The sequence below is a fragment of the Bos indicus x Bos taurus genome, chromosome 11 (genome assembly GCF_003369695.1).
Source record: "Bos indicus x Bos taurus breed Angus x Brahman F1 hybrid chromosome 11, Bos_hybrid_MaternalHap_v2.0, whole genome shotgun sequence".
Taxonomy (NCBI): domain Eukaryota; kingdom Metazoa; phylum Chordata; class Mammalia; order Artiodactyla; family Bovidae; genus Bos; species Bos indicus x Bos taurus.
In genome coordinates, this window is record NC_040086.1 from 61966006 (window position 1) to 61986725 (window position 20720).

At 37.2% G+C, this 20720-nt stretch overlaps 1 protein-coding gene across 3 annotated transcripts in view; it reads left to right on the forward strand.

The window, feature by feature from the left end:
- Positions 1-20720, forward strand: part of UGP2 (UDP-glucose pyrophosphorylase 2) — a 57287-nt gene that overhangs the window by 19442 nt on the left and 17125 nt on the right. For all 3 annotated transcript variants that reach the window (XM_027555626.1, XM_027555625.1, XM_027555624.1), the window contains exons 2-3: positions 890-1017; positions 1862-1969. In XM_027555626.1, the coding sequence (XP_027411427.1) occupies positions 904-1017; positions 1862-1969 (222 nt within the window). In that variant the 5' untranslated portion in view covers positions 890-903. The remainder of the gene's footprint in view (positions 1-889; positions 1018-1861; positions 1970-20720) is intronic.

Sequence of the window (20720 nt, forward strand, 5' to 3'; positions counted from 1 at the left end):
GAAGGAAAGTTAATGACCAACCTAGACAGCATATTAAAAAACTGAGACATTACTTTGCCAACAAAGGTCTGTCTAGTCAAGGCTATGGTTTTTCCAGTAGTCATGTATGGATGTGAGAGTTGGACTGTGAAGAAGGCTGAGCACCGAAGAATTGATGCTTTTGAACTGTGGAATTGGAGAAGACTCTTGAGAGTCCCCTGGACTGCAAGGAGATCCAACCAGTCCATCCTAAAGGAGATCAGTCCTGGGTGTTCATTGGAAGGACTGATGCTGAAGCTGAAACTCCAATACTTTGGCCACCTGATGTGAAGAGCTGAATCATTTGAGAAGACCCTGATGCTGGGAAAGATTGAAGGTGGAAGAAGAAGGGGATGACAGAGGATGAAATGGTTGTAGGGCATCACCGACTCAATGGACTTGAGTTTGAGTAAACTCCGGGAGTTGGTGATGGACCAGAGGCCTGGTGTGCTGAAGTCCATGGGGTCAGGAAGAGTCGGACAAGACTGAGTAACTGAACTGAACTGAATGTTATTTTGAATGTTCTCATTTGTCTGCAGCTTTGATGGCTAGGACAGAAACATTAATAGAGATGGAACAATTTAATATATGCTCAAATGAAGATTAATCCTTTTACTTCCACCTGCTTCATCTTTTAATATTTTAGATACATTCAAAAAGCATATAGATATACCAGACAGTCAAATTTGAGCCAGTATGATTATCAAGTCATAAGTAGTTGGCAATGTTAAAATCCTCCTGGAGGTTGATGGGACCAGAGAATTGAGCCCTTTTCATTTAACTGGCACACCGGAAATAAATTGGTTGTGGTTTACCAGCTGTTTGAATGGCTGTCAGTTCTCAGTTTGTGGTTTTTACATTTTTGTTTTAGATCTCAGCAAGGCAATGTCTCAGGATGGTGCTTCTCAGTTCCAAGAAGTCATTCGACAAGAACTAGAATTATCTGTGAAGAAGGAACTAGAAAAGATACTCACCACAGCACCATCACATGAATTTGAAGTAAGGACCCTACACTATGTTTTTGCTTTCATCCATCTACATGCTGAGTTGTTATTGCTACCACTGATCATCTAGCCTGAAATAATTACAAAATGTAATGATATATTTTAAAAATTAAGATTGCTTACTAATTAAGGATTTTCAGTATTTGCTCAGTATAAAACCATTGCCTGTTTTAAATATTTTAAATTCTGGTAAGTTTCTAAAGTTAAAAGAATCAGAACAAAGTTACAATTTATTTTTCTGTGTTTTGATATCATTGGGTGGAAAAAATGGATGTAAGTATTCAGTTAAAATTGTGAGAAGTTAATTTATCAACCTTATATCCTGGATGCCTTTTCCAAAGAGCCTGTTCTAACAGAACTGGGCTACTCTGACAGCTATGATAGAGGTTTCCCAGAAAAGGCAAGTGTTTACTTTCTTGTAAATCAACAGATTATCCTTTTCATTTTCAAATTTAAATTTGTACTTAGCCTTTTGAGGTTAGCTGTTTTTTGTTCTTTCTTATTCTTTTGGTGAAGATTAATTTGCATTTAAAGGAAGTAGAGAACTATATTGGTGAGTAAATGTAGAGAAGCAGTTGGAATTCAAGTAGACCGAATGGTATTCAGATTACATGATACTGGTGGGAGATGGGGAGATTGCTTGTATTCCTTTAAGTATGGTTCCTATTAGCTTTCTTCCTCTTTAGTTTTAAAATGGAGTGTAAAAAAGTCTCTGCTGTACTCCATGCTTTAAAGCTGTAAGAATTTCTCTGAAAGGTATTTTAAATGTACAATATATGTCTGTTTTTATTAAATACTAAGCATTCTGTTAGCTATAACAATGACTTCTGTTCTCATAGCACACTAAAAAAGACCTTGATGGATTTCGGAAGCTATTTCACAGATTTTTGCAAGAAAAGGGACCTTCTGTGGATTGGGGAAAAATCCAGAGACCTCCGGAAGATTCGGTAAGTTTTAGATAAAATGTAGGAAAATGTAAGGTAATTTAGAACACTGGTGTCACTTTTGGGGGTGGGGTACTATAGGGTACCTGTGGGAACCATCACTTCAGACTTTGAAACTACAGAGATAGCCTTCTGCCACTTTCCTTTGTTAGACTCATCCATCCTGTCCTGCAGAGAACTTATGAAAGTCTAATCTCCCTATAACACTGCCTCATAACTTAACATGATTTAGTATGAGGCAGTTCTTTTGTTCAGACACATGATAAAAGCTTCATTATGTTCTCTTCCTTCTTTCTCCAAACCATCTAATGTCTCATTGTCCTTAGGGTCACGTACAGACATGAAGTCAGCTACTCAGAGCTCTTCCCGTGCTTTCAACCCATATTTCTAACTGTATGTCCCTTACCTGCTTTTCCTGAACCAGCCCAACATTCCCTTCACACACATAGGATTTCCCTAGTCTTTTGTGTATGTTGTTTCCTTGGAACACTATGGGCTCTTCGCCTGTTAGTCCTACTCATTCTTTGAGGCCCAGTCTAAATGCCTCCACTTCTGTCATCAGCCCCCTTGAAGAAAGCTGCTCTGAAGAGATGCAGTACAATAGTCTCAGAGGTTCTAATCTAGCTCTACTGCTTTTGAGCTTTATATAAAATGAGAATAATACCAAGTGCTTTCTATACTTTATAGGTTTGTTATGAGACTCTATTTGGAAACATATGGAAATATGTTAAACTATGAAACATTTTGCTGAGTTTGTAGTTATTTCTATCATACTGTGGTACTTAGCTGGCCTAATCAGTAGTAATGGTTTGTATGCGTGTGTTGTCTTCCTACTGGTCTTTGAGGCCAAGAGACCATGTATCCTGAGGTGAATGATTGATCTAAACAAAGAGATTATTTGAGGGACAGATTAGGTTAACACATTGACTTTTCTTTCCTTTACAGCAATTTTGATCACTGCTGCTTATGGCAATTTTCACTAAAGGTAGAAAAGACTTAATGGAGTGGAATAATTGTATGTAGATAGTTTATTTGTTATGTAATAAGAGATAATCTAATATTGGTTTAAAAACAGGTTTGTTTTGAGCAGGAGTTTGGTAAACTACTGTCTGAAGGCTATAGCACTGCTTGTGTTGGTAAAGTTTTATTGGAATATAACTGTATGTGTTCATTTGTATAGCGTGTCCCAGCTGGCACAGTGGTAAAGAATCTGCCTGCCAATGCAAGAGATTCAAGTTTGATTCCTGAGTCGAGAAAACCCCCAGGAGAAGGAAATGGCAACCCACTTCAGTATTCTTGCCTAGAAAATTCCATGGGCAGAGGAGCCTGAAGGGCTATAGTTCATGGGGTTGCAGAAGAGTCAGACACAACTAAGCATGTACACATTCTCTGGTATGCCATATCTGGTGGGTTAAGCTAATGGAGTCCTTCATAGTTTTTCAAATGAGAAAATCTTAAATATAGTTTACTGGTAAAGAGTACCTCTTTAATGTCTTTCAGTTATTAAACTTTTAAAAATTATGAATTACATGCCCATGGTAAAAAAAAGCAAAGCAAAAAAAAAAAAAAAAAATCCCACCTAAGAGTTCAGCTTGAGGAGTCTCTCATTTTTGATGTTAAAGTTAAAATTTCTCTTGTCTGTAGTGCTTGTCAATTACAGCATGCTTTTTTTTTAGGGTCTTATATTTTAGTCTTTGATTTCCTTTGCTCTAGTAATGCATTGTGATTTATTTTTTTGTTTTTAAGTGGTAGAATTAGTCATATTTTCTCTTGAAAAAATTCGAGCAATCTTCTGGATAGGTTATATAATTTTAAAAAGGATCTAGTTATAAATTCAGTGAGTCGCCAGTCCAGGTTTGCTGCACGATACTGGATGCTTGGGGCTGGTGCACTGGGACAACCCAGAGGGATGGTACGGGGAGGGAGGAGGGAGGAGGGTTCAGGATAGGGAACACGTGTATACCTCTGGCGGATTCATCTTGATATATGGCAAAACCAACACAATATTGTAAAGTTAAAAAATAAAATTAAATTAAAAAAAAAAAAGAATGTTTGGGAGCAGGCCTAAAATTACAATAAAAAATTTAGACATTATGTATTTTTCCACTTTAAATACTTAATATTTTTGCTTGGAATTTATTCTTCGTTGATATAGCCTCACTTTTCTGATTAATGACATACCTGGGGATAAAGGTGTGGTTTTATTCTAAATTCTTGATGACTTGGAATTTTTTTTTCTCCTTAGACAAACTTAACCTTTTGATGATAGAGCCTACCTTGAAGGAAGAACCCAAAATTTGTTACTTTCACTATATTTTATGATTCAAGATTCTCCTTTGCCAATAGAGAAATCTGCGTTTGTGTATTTTGAGAGATTATGATATGTAGTAGGATTTCTTGGAGTGGGGATTGGACAGTGGAGAAGGAAGCAAGTAGAGGAGTCAGAACCACCTAGGGCCTTTTCCAGTTCAGCACCACCATTCCAAACACCATGCCAGCAACAGATCCTTTCAGGAGGCTATGCCCCTGCAGTGAACCATGGTTACTGATAGAAATACTAAGTTGATATAGAAAAAAAAAAAAGAATAGAAAATAGAATTCTGGGTATAATATGATTTTATGAAGTCTTTTTGTTTATAAAAATGTAAATCTCCATTAAAAATGTCTGTTTATAAAGCCTAGGTTTTTTAAAAGAAATGCTTACAATCCCATATGCCTGTAATGTTTACAGTTTTGAAATGCAGAGGGAAAAAACAAGTTTGCTCTTTTAACTATGTCATGAGTTTCTTGAGGGTACAAGTATGTCTTATATATACTCTGTATGTTAACTGCCAGCTTTTGCAAATAGTTCTGAGAATAGAAATTGTAGGTTAATATTCATTCGCTTTGCTTCCCCTATACTCCTCCAGCTCCATCCCTTTTCCCCTTCTCTTTCCCCCAAGCTTTTTTCTCTCTGCGCATAGAGTTTATATACAGATCAATTTTCCTTTCAAAATAACATTATATAGTATACACAGGTTTTTATTTTTTAAATGCAGGTAATACTTTACCCTCTTAACTAAAAAGAAATTATTGTGGGAGAATAGCCATTTAGAATGACATTTCTCATGTCATGCTTGCAACAAAGGTGTGCACAAAAACATTGTTACAACAGAGGATCTATATTTTTGAGTAGAGTTGGCCACCTTGTTTTGTAAATAAAGTTTTATCAGAACACAACCACACTTACTCTTTACATATTGTCTGTGGCTATTACAATGCTGTAATACTTCAATGGCAGAATTAAATACTTGTGATCAAGACCATACAGTTTACAAAACCCAAAGTATTTCCTTTCTGACTCTTTATGGAAAAAGTTTGTTGACCCCATTTTAGTGTATTTATTTTTAGAAGATCTTCAGTAGTTTTCCTTAGCTCTTTGGTCCCAGAAAACTGACCTCAAATGCCTTTCTCCCATCCAAGTACTAACCAGGCCCAACCCTGCTTGTCTTCCAAGATCAGACGAGATCCAGCACATTTGGGAATAGACTCAAATGCCTTTCTCAATTTAGATGATAACGTTGTAGATAAGACTGCTTTTTTCCTAAATAGTAGATTGGAGAGTATACTTATAGAGAGACATTGACATTTTATGTTGTCAAGTTTTACTTACTCACTCTTGCTTACTTTGTTGAATACTTCATTTTAGCTCTGTCTAAAATGAATATATATTTATATATATATATATAATTTACATATATACATAGAGAAGTATAATTGACATACAACATTTTAGTAGTTTCAGATATACAACATAGTAATTTAATTTAACATTTATATACATTGCTAAATGATTACCAGTATAAGTCTAGTTAACATCTGTCACCATACAGAGTTAATACAATGTTTTTGACTGTATTCTCCATGTTTTTCTTTGCATCCCCATGACTTATTTATTTTATAACTGAAAGCTTGTACTTCTGGATCCCTGTCACCCATTTCGCTCCTTCCTCCCCTCTGGAAACCACTAATCTGTTCTCTGACATACATGTTTTTTGAAAAGACTATTGAGTCCATATTTTATTGACTTAGGCTGAGAGGAAGAATGCATTTTATGGAGTTATGCCATGGATAATGCTCTGCTCCCATTTTGTGAGTGTTAATTAAATGAATGTAGTAATCAAGATTATCTTGATATTTAGCTGCTTAAGGAAAGGAAAGTTTTTTAAAAAGCGTATTAAGGTTAATGTTTAGCAAGGAGGGACCATCACCATGTACAGTGCTTTCTAGAGAATCTGTAAGAGTATCTTGTTCTTGGCCAAGCTTAATGTTTAAGCTTACATGTTAAGAATGGAGAGGGATGGGAAATAGAAACAAGAGACGGGAAGACACAGAGCCTACTCAAGGAGGTTTTGGGCCTGACAGGTTCTTTAGAATCATAGCTTAAAACCTGTTATCACTTAATACTCTGTAAAGGCTTTTTCATTTAGATAGGAACACAGAATCACTGTGTTGATTTACGATTGTCATTGTTCTTGTTTTAAAGCCCTCAAAAGGGTGAGAGTGTATTTGTGTATGGGGAGGAATTATATAGGGTCAACTCTTTTTGTTTGTTTTATCAAGTCAGAGAATTGGTGTGGAAAATATATATATCTTGTGGTATTTAGCTTCAAAAGATTTTTTTGTTTGTTTTGCTCTACAAATTAACAGAGCTTTTCTTAGTCTTATCACTACAAAATCATTAAAATGTGAACATGTGTGTTTAAATAATAAGACATTCTGAGTAAGTTACAGTGTCCGTGTAGAGTAAAAATAAAGATTTTCTTATTTGGTTTTTGGGAGGTTAATCACAATATATTCTGCAGCTAACATTTGCACATCTATTTTGAAAGACTTACTGGAGGCAATTTGGCTAAGGATCTGCCATGATGTGACATAGGATGATTTGCTTTGAACATGGTGAAGATTTCCTAATTGTCGGCAGTAGCTAATGGCAAAGCCATTAGTGACTTGTTTTGTGTGTGTGTGAAAATAATATGAGATCCTGAATGTACCCATATTCCACAAAAAGATCATAGGTAGTGACATTTAAGGAAATGATCCTGGGGACACAGGTGGCAAGAACCTCATCCTTATCTTGCTCTAAAATTTTAAAATGGTAATATATAGAATTACTAATATAAACTAATACATTGATACTAATTTAGCAAATAATACTAAAACCCTTGATTCCCTACCTTTTGATTCCAAAATGAATTCAGTAGTCTTTTAATTCTCCCAGAACTATCTTCCTTCACATGCCTTTTTAAACAGGAAATTGATTTCAGGAAGGGGTAGTGGCTAAGGAGGCTGACCACAGGCCTATGAATCTTCCTTCTCTTCTGGTTATTTATTTATTATTTCACTTTCAGTTCAGTTCAGTTGCTCAGTCATGTCCAACTCTTTGCGACCCCATGGACTGCAACATGGCAGGCTTCCCTGTCCATCACCAACTCCCTGAGCTTGCTCAAATCCATGTCCATCAAGTCGGTGATGCCATCCAACCATCTCATCCTCTGTTGTCCCCTTTTCCTCCTGCCTTCAATCTTTCCCAGAATCAGGGTCTTTTCCAATGAGTCTGTTCTTTGCATCAGGTGGCCAAAGTATTGGAATTCAGTTTCAGCATCAGTTCTTCCAATGAATATTCAGGACTGATTTCCTTTAAGATTGACTGGTTTGATCTCCTTGCAGTCCAAGGGACTCTCAAGAGTCTTCTCCAATACCACACTTCTAAAGCATCAGTTCTTCCGTGCTCAGCTTTCTTTATGGTCAAACTGTCATATCCATACATGACTACTGGAAAAACCATAGCCTTGATTAGATGGACCTTTGTTGACAAAGTAATGTCTCTGCTTTTTAATATGCTGTCTAGGTTGATCATAACTTTCCTTCCAAGGAGCAAGCGTAATTTAATTTCATGGCTGCAGTCACTATCTGCAGTGATTTTGGAGCCCAAATAAATAAAGTCTGTCACTGTTTCCATTATTTCTCCATCTATTTGCCATGAAGTGATGATGGGACTGGATGCCATGAACTTCATTTTTTGAATGCTGAGTTATTTCACTTTAGAAATAGTTAAATAGCAAATATGTGGCCACTTTAACATCCATCCCATGGAGAGACTCTAGGTAATAGTAGTAGACCAGGGTCTCTAACCACTCTCTAGAGTTGGGAATGGTTACATTCCACAGAATCAAGTTCCTTGGGAAAATCATAGATGAATATAGGTAGTAGCACCATTTCTTTGAACGTTACTCTTCCCTACTTCCCAATGCCCCAGAGAATCTTTTTTGGACCTTGGCTTAGGTATTACAAGGCCTAATACAGATCATTTTATTATTATACTCTCCAAGTATAGCTTTTATGTAAACATTTTGTGTCTTATAATCAGATGAGAAAAATGCATCTGTGAGGTTCTCATATCCCACATCTTCATCTGTGTACAATGTGAGGGAATTTTTTTTACTTTTATTTAATATAGGACAACCCTCAACCTGCAAGATTGGTACTGGGAGAATTTTTATAAAATATAAGATGGGTGGCCCATACATACCCTTAAACCTTTCTGCTCTGTAATTCCTTGGGGATATTTTACTGATTCCTTTTACTTATTCTAAATCAGAAGTGGACAACTGATTCTGCTTACCCCATTGTAGAGCCACAAGGAGACTGGACTAAGTTTACACCTGGCATTGACCCCAGGAAGTCTCTGCAGGGATTGTAGGCCCTAGATAGATTTCTTGAATGTATAGGTAAAACTGTATTTAAATGTTCATTTTTTTCAAAGTGGATAGAAGTACTGTTTTAAGATATTATTCAAGAAACATTTTTTGGGTGCTTCCTCTCTGACAGGAACTTAGCTGGATGCTGGGACTACAAAAAAATAAAGCCTTGGTCCTTCTTCAGCATTTTGGCCTTGAGTTTGTAAGAGGAAATGGATCCAGAAACAGCTACCTATGAAACAGCATGAGAAGCAGTCCATAGGGTGCTGTGGAAGCTTCTAACTGGCATGGGAACTCAGGAAAGACTTCCTGGCATTAAAGTGGGCTCTTGGGGTAACTGTGAGGCAAGATTTCTCTGAGGATGGGAAGATAATCAAAGAGAAAAAAGCTTTGAGCACAATAGGAGTCTAGAAATAAATAAGCTTATACCATGTAGTTTGTGTTCTAGTTGTGGAGCATATGGTAGATGTGTCTGTTTCTCCATGTCTAGAGCAGGAAGAAAGACCCTGAGAAAGCCATATGCTGAGTCTCTTTGCCTGACATTGCAGCTCTTGTCGCTGGCTGAGAACCTCAGCTGCTGGGTCACATGGGAGAAATGTCACAAACTAAAGTTTCCATGTAAGAGAGACACTAATGGTGGAAGATGGGAACAGAGTTTCAAAACCATGCTTCATTATATACCTCAAAGAGTGGTTAGATTTTTCAACATGGTAAAACATCCCAAATAGTTAAAAGATGCTGTTCTAAAAGCGAAAATAAACAAACTGGACCTAATTAAACTGAGAGCTTTTGCACAATAAAGGAAACCCATCACCCAACAAAAAGTTTCCATGTAAGAAACTTTCAAAATGGGAGAAAATAGTTGCAAACAATGTGACTGGCAAGGGATTAATTTGTAAAATATACAAATAGCTCATATGGCTCAATGTTAAACAACCCAATCAAACAATGGGCAGAAGATCTAAATAGACATTTCTCCAAAGACATACAGATAACAGGCACATGAATCAGAGAATTGCAAATCAAAACTACATTGAGGTATCACCTCACACTGGTCAGAATGGCCATCATCGAAAAGTCTGCAAATAATAATTGCTGGAGAGGCTGTGGAGAAAGGAAACCCTTCTACACTGTTGGTGGGAATGTAAACTGGTACAGCCACTATGGAGAACAGTATGAAGGTTTCTTAAAAAACTAAAAATAGAATTACCATGTTTTTGTTGTTGCTTAGTGACTGAGTTGTGTCCAACTCTTTTGCAGCCCCATGGACTGTAGCCCGTCAGGTTCCTCTGTCCATGGGAGTTTTTGGGCAAGTATATTGAAGTGGGTTGCCATTTCCTTCTTCAGGGGATCTTCCCAATCCAGGGATTGAACCTATGCCCCCTGCTTGACACGTGGATTCTTTACCACCGAGCCACCACAGTTACCATATGATCAAGCAATCCCATTCCTAGGCACATATCCTTAGAAAACTGTAATTTGAAAAGGTAACTTGGCATCCCAGCGTTCATAGCAGCACTATGCATAATAGCCAAGACGTGTAAACAAGCTAAGTGTCTGTTGGCAGAGAAATGAATAGAGATATGGTATACACACACACACACGCGCACACACAGTGGAATATTACTCAGCCATAGAAAAGAATGAAGTAATACCATTTGCAGTAACATAAATAGACCTAGAGATTATACTCAGTGAAGTAAGACATAGAGAGGCAAATATCATATGATATCACATATATGTGGGATCTAAAAAAATACAAATGAACTTATTTACAAAACAGAAATACACAGACATAGAAAACAAACTTAGGGTTACCAAGGGGGAAAGAATGGGAGGGATGGATAAATTAGGAGTTTGAGATTAGCAGATACTCACTAGTATATGTACAATAGATAAATAAAGTCCTACTATATATCACAGAGAACTGTATTCAGTATCTTGTAATAACCTCTAATGGAATTAGAAAATACATATGACATATATATAATATATATATATATAAATTTATATATGCTTGGAACACTTTGCTGTACACTTGAAACTGACAGAACATTGTAAATCGTATTTCAATTAAAAATAAATTCAAGTAAACAAAAGATCAATAACCTCAGATACGCAGATGACACCACCCTTATGGCAGAAAGTGAAGAGGAACTAAAAAGCCTCTTGATGAAAGTGAAAGAGGAGAGTGAAAAAGTTGGCTTAAAGTTCAACATTCAGAAAACAAAGATCATGGCATCTGGTCCCATCAATTCATGGGAAATAGATGGGGAAACAGTGGAAATAGTGTCAGACTTTATTTTGGGGGGCTCCAAAATCACTGCAGATGGTGACTGCAGCCTTGAAATTAAAAGACACTTTACTCCTTGGAAGGAAAGTTATGAGCAACCTAGATAGCATATTGAAAAGCAGAGACATTACTTTGCCAACAAAGGTCTGTCTAGTCAAGGCTATGGTTTTTCCAGTGGTCATGTATGGATGTGCGAGTTGGACTGTGAAGAAAGCTGAGTGCTGAAGAATTGATGCTTTTGAACTGTGGTGTTGGAGAAGACTCTTGAGAGTCCCTTGGACTGCAATGAGATCCAATCAGTCCATTCTAAAGGAGATCAGTCCTGGGTGTTCATTGGAAGGACTGATGCGAAAGCTGAAACTCCAATACTTTGGCCACCTCATGCGAAGAATTGACTCATTGGAAAAGACTCTGATGCTGGGAGGGATTGGGGGCAGGAGGAGAAGGGGATGACAGAGGATGAGATGGCTGGGTGGCATCACCGACTCAATGGACGTGAGTTTGAGTTAACTCCAGGAGATGGTGATGGACAGGGAGGCCTGGCATGCTGCGATTCATGGGATCGCAAAGAGTCAAACACGACTGAGTGACTGAACTGAACTAAAACAAAAGATGCTTATTCTTGTTTTTGTTTTTTACATTGTGATAAACTTTTAAAGGTTAATCAGCATTTTAGTTGTTAATAACTTTTTTTAGTGTCGGGTTGATTGGGGTATAATTTACATATAGTAAAATTTATTCTTTTTAGTGTAATTTTTCTGAGTTTACAAATGCATACAGTCGTGTAACTACCATCATAATCAAGATATAGATCTTTTCCATTATCCCCAGCAACTTCCTTGCTCAGCTTTAAAATATGCTTCCTCTTAAACCCTTGTAGCGCTTGATTTCCACTTTGCATCTTCCCTTAAACACATATACTAAGCAAATATGTCTTCCTAAAGTCTTGCCTTTTTCTTCATTTAACTTTATTTAAGAAGAGGGTCCTCCTAGCCTCCACCCTCAGTTTTATATCAGGCCTTTGTCCTCCTCCTACACCTGCTCTTTAATCTTCCATAAAACTTTCTTTTAATAGTCTCTGGCCTTTCCTCCCTGCCCTACCTTCACTTCTCCAGGGCTGCTCCAACAATGTGAATTATATAATTAAACTAACAATGCTCACTGCTTTAAACACTTTAATCACACTGCTATTTAGTACCCTAGAGTTTAAAGCTGTGTGTGTGTGTCAGTGGCTCAGTCGTGTCTGACTCTTAGTGACTCCACAGACTGTAGCCTGCCAGGCTCCTCTGTCCATGGAATTCTTCAGTCAAGAATACTGGAGTGGATTGCCGTTCCCTTCTCCGGAGGATCTTCCCGACCCAGGGATCGAACCCTGGTCTCCTGCAGCGCAGGCAGATTCTTTACCATTTGAACTACAGGGAAGTCCTAGAGCGTAAATAGGATTTGATGTTAGAGGCTTCGGTTTTATTTTTTAGGAAATTTAGGATTGTCTCAGTTATTTGGAAGCATCTTTTGTCCACAATTATACTAACACAAGAGTTGACTTATATGGGAAAGGTGAATTTAGTAAAGAGCTAGTCCTCATCACATACACAGATTCTTCTGTTAGAATTCCTTTCCATCTCTCTGATCATCGCCTTTGTCCTTTCTAATCCATACTGAAGTGGAATGTTCTTTCAAACCTACCAGCTTAGCTGATAAGGACATGGGCCAGATGTTTCACAAGGTTGACTAATTTTATGATTTCAGCTTGCTTCTATAAAAGGATGATAAACATATATCTGTTTGTAATGCTTGAATTTTTTTACTGTCCGTCATGTATTACTTCTGCCTTTAGCAGTTGAAAAAATACCTTAAAGTCTTTGAACTTCCTAGAGTGTCTATTAAAAAGTCTAGATTATAGTAAGGTTTAGGGAGTGGTTGGCACCTTTTCTTCACAGTTAACTTCCTCCTTTGTAGGATCATTGCCATCTGTAACCACTCTGTTTAATGTTTTGGTCATTTAGATTTTCTGTCAGTTCTTTTACTGTCATCTCGTCTCTAGTTTATGAGGTTTAAAGTATACAGTTGTAATAAGAGTATTGCGATTTTAAATCTCTTTGGCATTTTGGAAGTTACTTCAGTTTTTAATGGGAGGGCAGTAAGTATGGGACTTTGAGAGGCAAAAGTATCAAGTTAAAAAACAAAATGCTATATAGGTAGGTAAACACATGAGAATTATAACTTAACAATTTATAGTATGTGTTTAAATAAACTTTTAATTTTAGAGTAGTTTGATTTCTAGAAAAATTGCAAAGATTCACTGTGTTTTTAACTGGAAACATTACCTAGTTATCCAAGCTAAGTTTTGTTACCCATATCCCATTTTTAAACTTCCTGCTGAGTCAGGAGAAAGCACAAAATAATTGCTGAAAATGCTGATGGAATATTTCTTCCGTGCTCAGGAAAAAAAAGATAGCTGAGAAAAAACATGGAAATGCCTGAGGGGTACCTATGACTGGACTAAATATGGGAAAAGATGGAGATAAGCCTTTAGCAAAGATTTCTTCTTATAGATAGGCTTGTGGAAGAAAAGTGTCTTCACTGAATACTGTCCTAAAGCCCTTGGGAAATTGGAAAGTTTTCTATTATTTCAAAAGAGTATGAAACAAACACCATTCTAGAAGTTTTCATTTTTTAATGAAGCAGAGCTTTAAGCATTTTTCATTAAAAACCTTATAAAAACCTATGTCTGCACAGCTGTATATTCTATAGTTAATGCTTAGTGTCATGTTAGGGTACATGTTATGTCAGATGTAGTGAATCTTTTGTGTTCATGATCTCATTTAATATTCACAACAGACCTGGAAGATAGATGCTATTACTATGCTCATTTTAAAAGGAAGAAACTGACATTCAGAGTTAGTGACTTGTCTGAACGAAAGAAATCCCTGATATGAACCAGGTGACAGACTCCAAAGACCTGGTTCTTTGGTATCCCTTAGTAACAATAATGGAGCTCTTCAAGGAGTACAGTCCTATCTTCATCTCTAGTGCACATGTGGAATGTGGTGTACTTTGTGTGCTTATCAACAACAGTAATAACAGCAATAACAGCAGACATTTGTTTTACAGTAATGTGCCAAGCATTGTCCTCATGTGCATTTTCTTATAAGATCTTCAAATGATTGTAGGAGCTCACTGTTATCTCTGTTTCACTATAGAAAATCCCAAGACTGAGTGGTTTACTTAGCTATTAAATAAGGGGCGGAAACAGAAGTAAGGGGCAGAAACAGAATTTAGGCCCAGATCTGCCTGAGCTCAAGCTCTTAACCACCCTGGTATGTTATAGAGCAGTCACCAGTTGTCATCCATGTTTTGAAAGGAACTTGAAAGCCTTTAAGCGTGGCTTTTCTATCATTACTCCATCTTTCCTTGAGCAGAACTGTTAAGTAGGCTCTATCTCTTCCCTTAGAGCTTCAAATTCCTCACTTTGAAATTCTAACAGCAACACGTTTAACAAGTATTTATTAAATGGCTACATGGCTACTGAGTGGTAAGCGTTTTTCTAGGTATCAGGATACAAGTGAACAAGATAGACAAGGGCCCAACACTCACTGGAGCTTCATTCTGGTGGGAGAGAAAAAACTTAGAAATGTGTAAGTAAATAAGATTATTCTAAAGGCTCATTTCCCATTGTTGCTGTCCTGACCCATGCTAAGGTCAATGGTCACGTCTATCTCCTTGGCTGAAGTATTTTGTTTAACCTGTAATCACTGTGGGAGGCTATGAAGGGTCTCTTTTACTTAATTAATTTTATTCTATGAATTTATCAGATATCCACTATTTTAATTATTGGGAATGCAAAAATAAAGACAGTCACTTCTCTTAAATAGCTTACAACTTCGTGCAGTGCTTCCCAACCTTTACCATGTAATGACAGACACAGGAAACGAACGTGGTTAATGTGAGAGTCTGCTTAGCTAGGAGGAGGGCTCTGGCTGCCTCAGGCTCTATGCAGCTGCCCGGAGGCTTAAAGATATCAACAACACAGGCATGCATTTTTTGAATTTTTGCTTTAGTGGGGAATTCTCAGTTTACACAAAGATGTAGTTATAGTACAAAAGCTATGAGAGTAGTTTCAGAGACAGTTGACTAACTAGATTCTGTCCTAGAGAGATTAGCTGGTGTTCACCACTTTCTGTGAATGCTTAGGTATATTCTTTATAAGTTCTGTCTTACTAAGTGGAATGATTTGTTCACCAAAACTTAATTGTGTTCCCAAACTTGTTAATACTAGTTATATTTTTGTGATGATATAATTAATTTTATGTACACCAATGAAATGGGCTTTAAAAATTTATTTCCATGAAAATTGAGTTGAATGCCTTGAGAAAATTGGATAAAGATGAGTAGCCTAAAAAAAAAAAGGTAATTAGGTGTATATGATAAGTATGAAAGATTGAGAAAATCAGTCTAAAATGATTCTTCTGCATGCAGATTATTTCACAGTTGACTAAATTCTTAGTCCACTTTGAAGAAATGAAACTGGAAATCACAGATAGTCTATTATTGGTGTGGTTACACAAGTTGACAGCTCTGGTCAGCAGATCTATATCATACCAAAGGAAAAGATCTCTGTGAATGATTGTATTATTATTTGTAAAAAGCTAAAGTAATTTAAGTATCTAAAACTTTTTCATCATTCCATGTTTGAACTTGTTTTTTAAATTAACTGTCTACCTGTCCTAGAGTGTTTTGGATAGATGTATTTCTGGTACAAATGTAGCAGGAAAAGAGTACTCAAGGAGTTGGAAATCGAAAAAGCAAGAGAGTTCCAGAAAAACATCTATTTCTGCTTTATTGACTATGCCAAAGCCTTTGACTGTGTGGATCACAATAAACTGTGGAAAATTCTGAAAGAGATGGGAATACCAGACCACCTGACCTGCCTCTTGAGAAACCTATATGCAGGTCAGGAAGCAGCAGTTAGAACTGGACATGGAACAACAGACTGGTTCCAAATAGGAAAAGGAGTACATCAAGGCTGTATATTGTCACCCTGCTTATTTAACTTCTATGCAGAGTACATCATGAGAAATGCTGGGCTGGAAGAAGCACAAGCTGGAATCAAGATTGCCAGGAGAAATATCAATAACCTCAGATATGCAGATGACACCACCCCATGGCAGAAAGTGAAGAGGAGCTAAAGAGCCTCTTGATGAATGTGAAAGAAGAGAGTGAAAAAGTTGGCTTAAAGCTCAACATTCAGAAAACTAAGATCATGACATCTGGTCCCATCAATTCATGGGAAGTAGATGGGGAAATAGTGGAAGCAGTGGCAGACCTTATTTTTTAGGCTCCAAAATCACTGCAGATGGTGACTGCAGCCATGAAATTAAAAGACACTTACTCCTTGGAAGGAAAGTTATGACCAACCTAGACAGCATATTCAAAAGCAGAGACATTACTTTGCCGACAAAGGTCCGTCTAGTCAAGGCTATGGTTTTTCCTGTGGTCATGTATGGATGTGAGAGTTGGACTGTGAAGAAAGCTGAGTGCCGGAGAATTGATGCTTTTGAAGTGTGGTGTTGGAGAAGACTCTTGAGAGTCCCTTGGACTGCAAGGAGATCCAACCAGTCCATTCTAAAGGAGATCAGTCCTGGGTGTTCATTGGAAGGACTGATGCTGAAGCTGAAACTCCAATACTTTGGCCACCTCATGCAAAGAGTTGACTCATTGGAAAAGACTCTGATGCTGGGGAAGATTGGGGCAGGAGGAGAAGAGGGCGACAGAGGATGAAATGGCTGGATGGCATCACTCACTTGATGGACATGAATTTGAGTGAACTCCGGGAGTTGGTGATGGACAGGGAGGCCTGGCGTGCTGTGATTCATGGGGTTGCCAAGAGTCGGACACGACTGAGGAACTGAACTGAACTGGAGCAAGTCAGAGATGAAGAGGTAACATTAGAACTGAGACTATGTACAAGGTAAGTAGGGACCATGTCTGCAATTCATTGTCAGTTCAGAGGGGATCCATTAGGCTGAGCTAAGAAGATGCTGTAAAATACAGGAGGTGAGAGGTTCTTAGCCTTTTTCAGCAGGTTAGTTGGAATGTATTTTTAGGAGGTGATGAGTGGCTCACTCACTATGAATTGTATCAGAAATTCTGATTTCTTATAGTTCTTGGTCACCACTAAAGAAGTGACTGCTTCTTATTTTTCCTGTTTTGTTTTTGTTTTTTCAACACCCTTTATAAGGGCTAGTGACTTCCTTGCAGTTTAGTTTCTATACATGAATGATATGTATTGAGCAATTTTTTGTACTTTAAAAATCTCTGCATGCATACTCAGTTGCTCAGTCATGTCCTACTCTTTGCAACTCCATGGACTGTAGCCAACCAGGTTCATCAGTCCATGGGATTCTCCAGGAAAGAATACTGGAGTGGGTTGCCATTTCCTCTTCCGGGGGATCTTTCTGAACCAGGGATAGAATCCACGTCTACTGTGACTCCTAGATTGGCAGGCAGGGTCTTCTACCAGTAAGTCACTTGGGTAGCCTCTGAAAGTCTGTAATCTCATGCTATTGAGCTGTAATGTTCTTAGTCATATACTTAGTCAATGGGTGAAACTCCAATACTTTGGCCACCTCATGCGAAGAGTTGACTCACTAGAAAAGACCCTGAGGCTGGGAGAGATTGGGGGCAGGAGGAGAAGGGGACGACAGAGGATGAGATGGCTGGATGGCATCACCGACTTGATGGACATGAGTTTGAGTGAACTCCAGGAGTTGGTGATGGACAGGGAGGCCTGGCATGCTGTGATTCATGGGGTCGCAAAGAGTTGGACATGACTGAGCAACTGAACTAAACTGAACTGATGTGAGAAATTACCTCATGCTCAGTGTCAATCATTAATATATTCCACCATTACAAAACCACCTCAAGATGCATACTGAGTTCATTTTGCCTTCAGTGTACTTTTTTATTTTTTCCAGTTTTACTGTAAGGGCAGTGAGGTCAAGAATACAGACAAGAGTTTTAAATCCCAGCTTCAATACGTAGCCACGTAACGTTCAGCAGGTTATTTAACTGCTCTAAGTCTCAGTCTCCTCACTCATAAAAAGTAGACATAATAAAAGCAAGATTTTAATGACTTTTATTGAGACTGCATGTAAAGCATTTGCATTTACTCAATAAATGTTTGCTGGAAAAGATTGAAGGCAGGAGGAGAAGGGAACAACAGAGGATGAGATGGTTGGATGGCATCACCAACTCGATGGACATGAGTTTGAGCAAGCTCTGGGAGTTGGTGATGGACAGGGAAGCCTGGCGTGCTGCAGTAGAGTCACAAAGAGTCAGACAGGACTGAGCAACTGACCTGAATTGAATAAATGTTTACATTCAACAAGTATTTACTAAATACCTCTTAGATGTCAGGTGCTATCCTGGACACAGTGAAAACAATAGAATTGTATTAAGGTTACAGATGGTATTTCTTTTTAAAATTCTATAACTTTCATATTTAAATATTCTTTGTCTTTGGTTTTTGAATATATTTTTATCAGTATATTTATCAGTATTTTAAATTTGATATATATTTTATTTATGATCATGTATACTTTAATTCTTTCTATATTTCTTAGTTTTTGCAAAATATTCCAAGTAAGTAAACCATAATTTCCATCCCTGTAATTCTCTTGTGTCAAATGGATTGGTAGTTTACAATTTTTGTTATAATAAAGTTCATCTGTCTCTAATGATTTTTCCTGATTGCAGAGATAAAATTTAGGAAATTCCTAAACTTTCTGGATTACAGGAGGTCTGTGCTCCTGTGGCTAAAAAACTAATGCTCTCCATTATGAAAATGATTAACTGTACTGTTTTATGAGTTACATTGAAGATCCACATAGTGAAAGCCCTGGGGTGTATGTAGAATTGTCTTTGACTGGCAACTCCATCCATATTTATGGATTTTTTTATCTACTAAACTCAAGATAGATGAGAAGAATTGGCCTTGTTTCAGAGGACTATGGTAGCTATTAAAAGAATTGGGCTCTCATTCTTATACTGTGTGGATGTTTAGGTATTTCAAGGATTTGTGTGTTCATTGTGGGGTGTAAGGTTTAGTGAGCAGGGGAGGCTTTGTTAAGTGCTCTTGGCATTGTATTATCAAAGCTTAGGTGAAAAGAGGAAGGATAGCTGATGACCAGTATAGGATTCTTTGGTCACTTGTCATTGGACATGGCAGAACTTTGGAAATCAAATGTTTTTTCTTAATTTTTTAATGGTCAGAAATAAGATAATGACTCTTAACTCACCACTTGAAGGAAATGTATTAGTAGAAACAGTTGTCAGAAGTGTGAGAGCTGGGAGTTTGTACAAGTGTGTCAGTGCACGTGTTCCTTCCCGAGAGTCTCCTATAGTTGGACATGTAGGTTACTCTTAGTTTTTTCTGTTATAAGAACCCTGTAGTGAATATACTTATATATAAATTGTTGCATCTCAGAATTATTTCTAATATAAATATTCAGAAATGGTTTTGTGTTCAGAGGCTATAAACTTATTTTAAGTTTCTGGTTAGGCATTTCAAATTGCTTTCCAGTTTGTACTCCAGTTCACATTGATTTTGAGCTGTTATTTTGAATGCCAACTGTGTATTAGTAGAGAACCGTACTAATAAAGCCCTGCCTTCATCTAGTTTCTAGTATCTAGAAACCTCTAGTCGAGGTGTAAACAGTAAAAGATATGAAATGTAATTTCAAGTAGTGATAAGTGACATGAAAAAAGAAAGGTAAGGGTACAGGAAGTGAGGGAGTAGAGGTGATATTTTAGCTAGAATAGGCAGCGAGAAGAAAGGCCTCTCTGAACCAGCATTTAGTAGAGACCTACAGTCTATTTTATTGTCAGTCTTGCTACATTTATTAAAGCATTAAGTAGTAGTATTTTTAAAACTGTTTGCCAGTTGAGATGAAAAATGTTTTAAATTTTTTATTTAATATTTAGGTTGATTTTTTCCTTTGGCTTATTTGTATTAGTTGTTGGTTATTGGATTTGAGTTGCTATGATCCTTACCTTTATATAACAAAAAGGCACAGTATTCAACTTTGGCTCCCCCCGAGAGGGCAATAGAGACTTAAGATGAAAATAAGTGATTTTTATGAATCTGGCTCCTGGTTCTTTCTGAGATTTTTGCTAACATCAACTTTAGTAACTGAGATAGCAGATTGTAGTGAAGGATAATGTATGTATGTGAATTGTGGGATTGGTGCTGATGAGTATTACTGTTTAGAAAACAGGGTTGTTGCCAAGACTTCTGATTTATTCTTTGAAAGGACCTGTTTACTTGCTCTGTTACAGGTTTTTGCTTTTGGATATGTGTAGACTCAGTGTATGAATAGGACAGCTGGTTTTCTTCTATTACTGCAAAAATTACCCTCATGTTTTCCTCTCTGTAGGTCTACTTTAGAATAATTAAAATTAATTTAAAAAACTCAAAAGATGTAGGAATTAATATCTGGCAAAATTAAAATACATACTTGATTTGATAGTTTGTCCTGTGTTTTTATAGTTTATAAGTGGAAGAAGACAAAAGAACTTTCTTAGGAAATGTACTTTTCCAGGCCTAGCTTATAATTTTAGTATGTGATCATTCTGTTTGTTTCTTTATCATAGAGGGATCTTTTTTAATTATGACACTAAACTATGGCTTGTAAAAATTATTTTTTATGCAGAACATAGT